This window comes from Corvus brachyrhynchos, unplaced genomic scaffold (genome assembly GCF_000691975.1).
Source record: "Corvus brachyrhynchos isolate BGI_N302 unplaced genomic scaffold, ASM69197v1 scaffold213, whole genome shotgun sequence".
Lineage (NCBI taxonomy): Eukaryota > Metazoa > Chordata > Aves > Passeriformes > Corvidae > Corvus > Corvus brachyrhynchos.
Window position 1 is genome coordinate 875057 of NW_008237233.1, and position 10234 is coordinate 885290.

General features: G+C 37.3%; 1 protein-coding gene across 1 annotated transcript in view; it reads right to left on the reverse strand.

Annotated features, from left to right (window-relative positions):
* ADGRV1 (adhesion G protein-coupled receptor V1) overlaps positions 1-10234 on the reverse strand; it is a 269849-nt gene that overhangs the window by 44758 nt on the left and 214857 nt on the right. The window contains 1 exon segment of the mRNA XM_017729530.1: positions 4536-4693. Within this exon segment, the coding sequence (XP_017585019.1) occupies positions 4536-4693 (158 nt within the window).

Below are 10234 nucleotides of genomic sequence, written 5' to 3' on the forward strand. Positions count from 1 at the left end.
TTCCTGCAATTCACTGTTCATTTGATTCTCTTGGGTACATAATATTTATCTTATGAATTGAGATAAAGATTTTAGCATCTATCTTACAGGATAGGGAAGACACAAAACTACATGTTTAGACATACATTCTCACTTGCAATCAAAAGTCCTGTCCTCAACATAATTTTCTGAGGACAGAAACATATTTGGAACGTCCTGCACTCACATTTTTTGGGTTTACTTGTTTCTTGAGAACATCAGATAGTAGTAGGTATAAGCAGATTAATTACCATGTTCTGTTGTGACTAGGAATTGCATACTGCTAACACAACAAATATATTTGGAGATTGGAACTAGATGATCTTCAAACCCTAACCATTCTATGATTTTACATTAAAGAAATTTATATGAAGGAACATGCAAGTAGGTAGTTAAAATTTTACAACTAAGTATCTAAGGCATTCTTCATGGAGTTCTATTTTGGCAACATGAAGTTTTAATCTTTACATTAATTCTTTTACAATTATGATATCTGATGCAGGTAAGTTCTATTTCATATTTAATAAGTAGGGCATGAAAATTAAGTTAGTTCAAGATTCATTCAATAAATGAAACTCATCTATTTACAATTATCAGAAAAAAATCAAGTTGTTATGTTACATTTTTAAATATTTTTGTGAAATTGTAAAAGGTTATTATAAAAGGTATATATCATGTATATTGGATTGCTGTCTTGTTACTATTCATTTTCTGTATTTGCATAGTAGGACCTGTCACTAGTGGCATTTCACAGGGCTCCATCCTCAGCCCCATGCTCTTCAACATCTTCATAAATGACTTAGACACAGGACTGGAAGGGATACTAAGCAAGTTCACAGATGATACAAAACTGGGAAGAGCTTTTGACTCCCTTGAAGGCAGGGAGGCCCTGAAGAGAGACCCCAACAAATCAGAGCACTTGGCAATCATCAACCATATGAAGTTCAACAAGGGAAAGTGCTGGATTCTGCACCTGGGATGGGACAACCCTGGATGTATGCACAGACTGGGAATGAGATACTGGAAAGCAGTGCCATGGCAAGGGACCTGCGGGTCCTGATCAGTGGCAAGTTGAATATGAGTCAGCAGTGCCCTGGCAGCCAGGAGGGCCAAGCATGTCCTGGGGCGCAAACTTAAATATTAGTTAACGCAAAGGCTGTTTATCCAATGAATGCTTCTGATTTGTCTCCTGTCAAGGCTAACTTTTGAGAAGGTGTTTTCTATATACAGCAGGACAGTCAGCCAACAGAACATGTTTACTGAAAGGCTGGCAAACAGAACCAGTACAAAGTAAAGACACTTTTTGAGCAAACACAATTCCTATCTCTGAATGAGTACACTAGACGTAGAGTTAGCATTCCTTGAAAATCAGCTTTCACAGTTTTTTCTACCTTTCGCACTTTTCTTTCCAACATTCACTTTTGAGAAGGAAGAGCTGACTGCTCTAAGAGATAACAAATTCTTGACTCTCCCACTGCCCTTTCTTGAGCTCTCTACTGTTGAGAAAAATTCCCTGAGCTAGGTAAACTATATCAATCACCATGTTAACCAACATGACCAGTAACAGAGCAATTCTGGAACAGTAAAAAAGAGCATGAGAGGGCAACCTCACATATTTAGTGTTCCAGACAGGGTAATGAGAAGTGGGCATATTGCTCAAATTAAGACTTGATATATTTACAAACCCTATTTACTTGTGTTTATTCTACATTACAACCTTGTTTTAATCATATTCTTTTACACTGATGGCCTACTCACAAGTAAAGAGTATTAACACCCTCTTCGAAGATCACAGACCACTGCCAAAGGAATTGACAGCAATTACTGAAAGCAGATTTTTGCTGGGCTAGCTGTCTTTGGGCCACGGTGTTTTCTTGAAACTACCAGCATAGGGTATGAGATGAGAATTTAATTAAGGGTACCCAGGACAAATCCAGAGGACTAGGAAGAATATATGCATGACAGAAAAGGAGGTACAATTAAAAATGGGCTTCTGTGCATAAATATAAGTAAATAATCCCTCCAATTATATCTCATAGTTTTGCAAGAAAATATTTATCTGTCTACAAACAGATCCTCTTTGCAGCTACCAAACGTTTTCTTTTACGCATATATGGTGAAACCCAGCATTGTTATTCTGCTCTTGGGAAATTAAAAATACACAAGAGTATCCTTTAGTGTGGGTAGCAATAAACTCTCTGCTCCTAGGACAGAAATAAATAGCAAAAAACTGTGCTGCTGACTAAGTTCAGCAAGATGTTTTACAGAATTTACAGAATTAACTCTAATAGCTGCAGAAGAAAAATGTGGTGGCCTTCTATAATGGAGTGACTGTATTGGTAGAAAAGGGAAGAGCAACTGATGTCATCTGTCTTGAATTTTCTGAGTCCTTTGACATAGATAAACTGTTGCTTGGTGGCTCCACCTTTCCCCTGGTTTTGGATGAAACAGAGAGAAACCCTGGCTTATTCATTGCCATAAGAAAACAGAATAATCATGGATGTATGTGCAACTTAAGGAGGCAACATTGCCAAAAGACCTTCCTAACACATAGTGTCTTGTAAGCCAGAACTTGATGCAGGCATAAGCCAAGGCTCCCTCTATGTTTCAAAAGTAAGATATCATCATGAAGCTGATTGCAGACAACTTTGCTGGTGTGAAAAATGTTTCCCACAGCAGCCATTTACGTGGCTACAACAACACGAGCGGGAGCAGCTCACAGTGATTTTGTAAGAAGATAGAATCAGCTGAGTCAACATCAAGATTCAAGAGTTATAAGTGGATACTGGGCCTTACCACTGCAAACTGCCTTTGAATATGTTTTATAAAGTACTATATACCCATAAGACATTAAAAAGACTGTAAATATACTACCACAACCTTTAATTTCAGAAGAGGAATATTCAGTCAAAAAAGTCAGAGGCCTTTAGTTAACAGTTATTCTGTTACGTAATTATAGGCAATGTTACAAATTACAGAAATCACCACGTTTTCTCTCTAGAAGCTTACCCCATAAACACAGCTACACAGAGACTGCTTATACAATCTTGGGCACCATAAATTGCAGGAGACAGCTTCTTTTTCTCTTTAAAATCTGCTCCCACTGTCACTGTATGGAGTATTTCATTTGTGCTTACAAAACCTCTTTGGTAGCAAAACAGCAGTTTGCCTTGCAGGTGGACAAGTAGTAAAAGTTACAACTGACTTTAAAAAAAAAAAAAATCTTACTGAACTTTTCTGTTCCCATTTTTTTTTCTTTTCTTCTGAGATTTGGCATTTTCTAGATTCTGTTGAAGAAAGGAAATGCCCAGAATCCTATGCTAAGTCAAAGATTTGTTCCAACCCTACTATTTCATGTGTTTAAGTCCTGCAGTTATAATTTCTTTTAGTACTTTCTGCCATTTTGCAAGACAATTTTATTTATCACATTGTTTCAATATTCAGTTTGCTATTTTCCTTTAGTTTAACTGCTCTGAGACAAGCCTTAACCCTCAACATATTAATAAGGAATATCCCTAGAGTTACCCAAACAAGGTAAATTATAAATAAATTAACTGAATGACTGACAAGAGGAGCCACCTCTGTGCATTTATATCCGAGAGAAATGAAAGAGTGCCACTAAGGTCTTGAATATCATCAGACCTTATCCAAATGCATACAGGTCTTAGTCAAGCAAACACTGTGTCATTAAAAAGGACCCCAAATACAAAAAAATGATTTGCACTAGGTTATAAAACTCATATTCTTTTTAAAAAATACAATGAAGACAAAAGAAATATTCCAAGCTTCCCACAGAGTGTCCTATTATTATTAGAGTATTGGTCTAAACTGACGCAATTTTATTTTGGGAACATTGTTGTACTTGAAATTGTTCTGACGGAGGAGGCCAACTGAAACTTCCTGTTTTGCACAAGACAGATCTTTCCTTTCAAGCATGTTTCAGTTGCAAATAGCATAGGAAGTATCAAAACAGAAGCATTAACTCCAAACAGTCCAGTGTACAGCACATCCTGTGCATGGCTTTGCAGCTACCAAATACACTGCAAAACACAGGGACTGAAGCTGTGCCCATCACTTGGTTGAGCATCCATAGGTTATCATGCTCTGCAAGTGGGCAGTCATTTCACCTGAGCACCTCCAGACTTCCTTGGGACAGGATGTTCAGTATCCCCAGCCAAAACCTGGCATGGGGACACAGTGCTCCAAGCAGGGCAGTGCTTTGTTTTATTTCTGTTCTCTTTAGCTACACTAAACTTAGTCACAAAGCCAGTGATACTAATTTCTTGTTCTAGGTTTTACACATTTTTATTCCCCTCAGACCGTTAAACATCTGCATAACTTTTATCATCAAAGTACTTTCACAGACTTCAAAGGGACACTAGCAGGCCTAATCTTAAACTAAGTGCGTAGGTATCTACCGAACTATGGTTTCAGGTGGGGTTCTCTGAACTGGTGAGAACAGTCCGTACTGCTTGAAAGTACAACTTGTTTGCACAGGGGTAGCCAACAAATCATACCTGCTGCATTTGTTCTTCCTCTGAAGATATCGTCATATGCCTTCCATTGAGGAGTCACCTGGTAGGCGTGGATGAACACCACAAAAACCACCACCAAGCACATTAATGGCACCAGAGCAGCGGTGAAGAGAGCAGCATAGGCATTTGGAATGAAACACCTGATGGAAAAAAAATGGAAAAAAATGCTGTTGATAAACATAAGAGACACCTTGAAAGGCCATAAATAGAATTTCAGAAACAAATATTTTTGAAAAATGATGTGCTTTACGAACCACAAATTCTTTAACTCTGTTCCCAGAGTAACTTTGATAGGTCCCTTTGTGTTCTGTTGGTTCTTATCATCACATCTTAAGGAGTATAGCTTTTGCTCTTACAGTATGCATGTTATATTTAGCCTAACCAATGTTGGAAAAATTTAAACTTGTAATTATATTTTAACAAACTCCATGCTGCTATATTCATTTAAAGTGATCATTCTTAGTCATCAGTTTCTAAAAGGACATTATGCAATTGTCTATACTTAGCTCCTGAAACCACAAATTAAATTTTGAAAAATGTATTTTTAAAATAAATGAATGAGTCCTAAAGGCAACATAACTATTCCTTCTCAAGTTCTTGGAAATTACATGTCATTTGCTCAGAGAAGCCAAATCCTTACTCCCTCTTCCTTTTTTCCCCCAATTGTTTGGTCTCTCCTTGCCTTTTTCATTTATTTAAGGTATAATTATTTTTAAAGATGTGTGACGAACACGAATTATCTGTGAAAGAGTCAAATTATGCATATATGATGATGACTTGAGGAAAATGGAGATGATAGTTAAGGAGAGGTCTCAAGGGTATGAGAGATCAGGGTTTTCTGTTCTCTCCCTGGAGACCAGTATGTGCTTTACAGCCACTGACCTACTCTAGAGATGACGCACAAAAGAGCAGCCCAAGGGACGGTGCAGGAGTCAGTATGTCTAGAGATTATGTGGTCACTGCTATCCCTATTAAGAGGGTGTAACTTACCCAACCCTTCTGTTTCTCAGGTCAGCTTGTCTAAGTAAGCTCAGAGTTGATGCTGATATAATATATGTCTAGAGAGAGGCCTAGGTACATGTTTCACTGGTATACCTGGTATAACTTCTGGGTTTGCTTGTGCATACTTTCATACACTGCCAGAAAGTCAAGACTGCATCCCTTGCTGTCTCTTTCAGAACATCAGTCATGCATACTCAGTGAATCCCAAAAATAATTTCCAGCACAATCTAGAAACCTTCCACAGCTCTCTGCAGAATGTAGAGGCTTGGTCAGACACCAAGCTTAGACACAATCTGATAACGTAACTGAGCAAGTAAGCATCAAGGAAAGTAGGAACACAGAACTGCAATTAAAAGTGTTTGTACTTTCCTCACAGAAGAGATACTTCAGTCTTTTACTCATCTTGGTGGCCTTCACTAGACTTTGTCTGTCCATGACTCTTTTGTACTGAGAAGGCCAGAACTGAACCCAGCACTCCAGATGTGACTTCGTAAGTGCTGGGAAGAGGGCAGGGATCACCTCCCTTGACCTGCTGTCAATATGGTTGATATCGGACACAACATCCCATCCATTTCATCTTTCAAACTTTTACTATTTCTTAGGTATGAAAGTTATTTTTGTTCCCCAAATTCATTATTGAGTTGGCACAATTAGCACTAAGAAATGAAATTATATTACCATAACCTATGCTGCTTTAATAATTATACCGAAGGCAAGAATATTAGCACAAGAACAGTCTCCTTTAAAGTATTTATGTTCTGAAATCTGTATTTTTTTTCATCTTGATACATTTTTGTATTTCAAAGACAATATATATTCTCAAAACCTACCTGAGTGTCTTGAAACTTTATTGGGAACACTCCATTATATTCAGTTAACAAAAGCTGTATAAAAATGAAAACCCACAGAGATGGATCACTTTTACTAATACCCCCAGGTACTTGCTCTAAAAAATACACTGGTAAGTTATGTAAAGAAATACACAAAGCTGTATTAATCTTCAAAGCTTACTTTGGATTTTTTCCTTGAAGCAATGGTGAGCAATTCAATGACAACCACATCATCCTGTAAGATTTATTCATATATAGTAATGTGATGATATATGTTGACAGATACATTTTAAGATGGAAATCATATAGGATATCATTATAGGGACCAGCTGCAATTATTTATTATACTTAACACTAGGGGCACAGCTATTATTCCATTACCATGACATGTTTGTCACACAGAATTACTGTGTGTTGTATATTACTAGTACTGGATAGGAATACAAAAAAAAAATACCCCAAAATATCAGCTAAGTTGATGCTTCAGAACACAACTACTCTACTTAAAAAGGCCTATACAGACTGATGTGGAAACTTAAAAAACTACATCATTTCAAACTTTATTTGTCTGAAGATGAGCATTATTTCCTGCAGTATATTCTTTCCAGTAAGTTCCTTTTTTCTTTTTTTTAAGGCCCTAGATTTCTTTTTTAAGTTTTTTGTTTTGTTTGTTTTGAATTTGAGTAATAGCAAAAAAAAAAACAACCAACCAATCAACCAAAGCCATACACTAGAATACTGCCTTCTGCAAGAGAGACAAAAAAACCCCAAACTGTTAGCTTCTTCAGAGATTGTAATTTTATTCCAAGGATTCTCTGACTTCCTAGGAACACTTCCTCTTATCAAAATGTATGTTTTTTCCCTGACTGTTTTGAGAATTTTTGTTCCCAGCTTAGGTCTCTTCTAGATTTGAAAAGAAGGCTATTTAGCTTTTGTGCCAAGCTGCCACAAGTCTTGCCCTTCTTGACTATTGTTATCTGACTGGAGGGTCCATCTTTGGTTCTGTGTTGACCACTCTGTTCTGACCACTGACTTTGTTGTGATGTCTAATTTTGTTTTGATTGCTATAAATTTTTGTGTTAACTTTGCGTGAGGACTTAAAGAATGCAATTCCATGTCTCAAAACACTGTGCCCATAGAAAAAGCCATCACAACAGGAACTTGAGATAAACTATTTTTTATAGAAAGCTGATAACAAACTGATGGAATTTTTAACCAGCCCCCATAAATTCTTGTATTTTCAGTTCATCAATTTTTGTGATTTTTTTGTGTTTTCATTGAGGGGAACTTGTTGGGACACCACATATTGGTAGGATCATATAAGACAAACCACTTCACATACTGTTAGTTTCATTTTTGCTGAGTTCATTTCATCTTTTTACTGAAAATAAAATGGTGTGCAAAAAGCTTTTATCTTATGGATGTATTATTTTATTTCAACCCATTGAGAATTAGAAAATTCAACCTAATTTAGCATGGTAGTTGGTACAAGAATTTATGCAAACTGGGATCATGCAAACATGTATTAATCTTCCTAGTTCTGCCCCAGAAGGCTTTTTTTATCATGACTTGGCAAAATTTTTCAGAAATATCAGAAATATTAATAAGTAACTTAAATGATCTTAACAAAACAAAAGAAAATATTACATGGAAAATGACTGAGTACCCCTTCCAAACCAGAATGAGGGGGAGCCATGGACTGCAAATGGGTCATGGATAAAATACAAAAAAGCCTTTTACTAGCTCTCAAGACTTGTTATCATTTTTGGAAATACTTGTATTTTCACATGAATATGTCAGATGTACTGTTAGGTTTCCTAGCATGTGTCCTAAGAGAATATTTTAACCTCATCTCATTTCCTTTATCTATTCTAATCAACATGGTAACTATAGTACACTGTGAGCCACACATGCTTCCAACTTGTGGGTGCGATTCACTGTAAGAGTAATTGCAAAGGAATGTAATGAGAGCAATTTGCCCACTGAAAAAAATAAACAAAAAGAAAAGAGTTAAAAAAAAAGGAAAAAAGAGAAAAAGGCAACAACTAAATTTAAAAGGGAATTAATTTCACTTATCACCCTATCAACAATTGCCACAGCTTTTATTCTGTGTAGAAATTAAATCACAATGGAACTTGACTCTGTTCTCTAGAACTGAGTATAGGCTTGATGTAAAGATGTGTTTGTCTGAAAACGTTTTTATATGAGAGCCCTTTTCATATGAGAACTTTTTTATATTGTTGCCCCCGTGGGACAAGAATGTGGGTCCCTTCCAAATCAGAATATTCTGTAATTCTGTGATTATCTACAAAATTCCTCCAACTATATGTTGACATGGTTGAGAAAGAACCCTGCTTTAAAGCCTTGAAAGTACATGAACACACATCCTCAACAAACTCATTTGCACTTGTTCCAGTGTGCAAAGGTAATCAATTGTACTACGAGACCTGGTCATACCCCTGAGTCTTGGCTGACTGAGAAAATGCACGTTTTAGTATGTGACATGTGTATGTGCTTGGGATACCCCGATATGGAATTTAAAAATCAACACTTGCTGTGTAATTCTATGGCTAATTTCAAGCCCCAAATGTACTTGATAGACACCTGAACTTGCAAGACAAGCAAGTTTGGGGTGTCCTGATGTTTGAAGATGTTCTGATGAAAAGTGACTGAGCCTAACTCTGCATGCTGGACTAAGGTGCAGGATAGTGTTCCCATCTATTTGCCGAACTTAGTTCTCCTGAGCAAAACTGAGAATGGATCAGTAATATATGTGCCCCAGATATGGTGGGGCAAAAGATAGGTTTTAGGTTTAAGGTGAGTTTTACACAGAACCAGTGGGTCTTAGGAAATATTACATGGCAGGTACGTGCCTTCAGTAGTGCACCAGATATGAGTCAGAGATCTTAACCTGCAATTCCAACAAGTGTCAAAAACGTCTTTACAAAGTTGGTTGGCATTAGATATGTTACTATTAAAGAAATAAGGGGTATACGAAATGTTAAATCTTACTGAAAATGAAGGCGCTATTACCATTCACAATGCAATGTCATCAATTGAAAAAACCTGAGCCAAAGTGAAAGAAATGGCTAATCAGACATCAGAACTTTTCCAATCACTCCAACCCTAAGGTTAGCTTCAGGAAATTAACCCCAGTGTCTGGCTAAAGTCCATATCCTAATCTTTGGGACGCACAAATTGGGAGCTGTGGCTACTGAGAATTGGGTTGATGATTGCAATTGGATTTATATATTTAATTATTGGAACAGCTGTTGTACACTGTATGATTACTGGTATTGTTGCTTCTGTTGTTTCTGTCTTTCCTCCCTTGTCTTTTCTATGTATTCATCACCCTCATGGATAACCCACGAACTGAGGAAAAGTCTCTGGAAGACAGTATTTGAGCCATGGGGTGGTGTGAGGGCTTAAAGAATGCAGGCACCTATCTCAAGTCACTGTCCCCGTAATATAAGCCACCACCAATGGAATTTGAGATAAGCAGAGATGGCAAAACAGGAAGACATTAACTCCAGGCCTAAGGAAGGTGAAGATTTGGAATTAGTACAAAATTCCACTGTTCAGACCGTGGGAACTTAGGACTTATCTGGACAAAAAATATGCACAGTGAAAACTGTGAAAAAGGATGCCAAATGTCAGCCAAAGTTGTGGAAACGGCATCTATGCCCCATGGATACCCTGGACTCAGACTGTATGGAAGGGATACCTCCCAGTGAGCAACAGGGAGACCCCCACCACTGAAGACCAGAGTGTAGAACGACCAGCAGGATGCTGCAGGAATCCACACAGTGGTGATATCTTTTTGTCTTTTGCTTATTTTCTCACACTCTT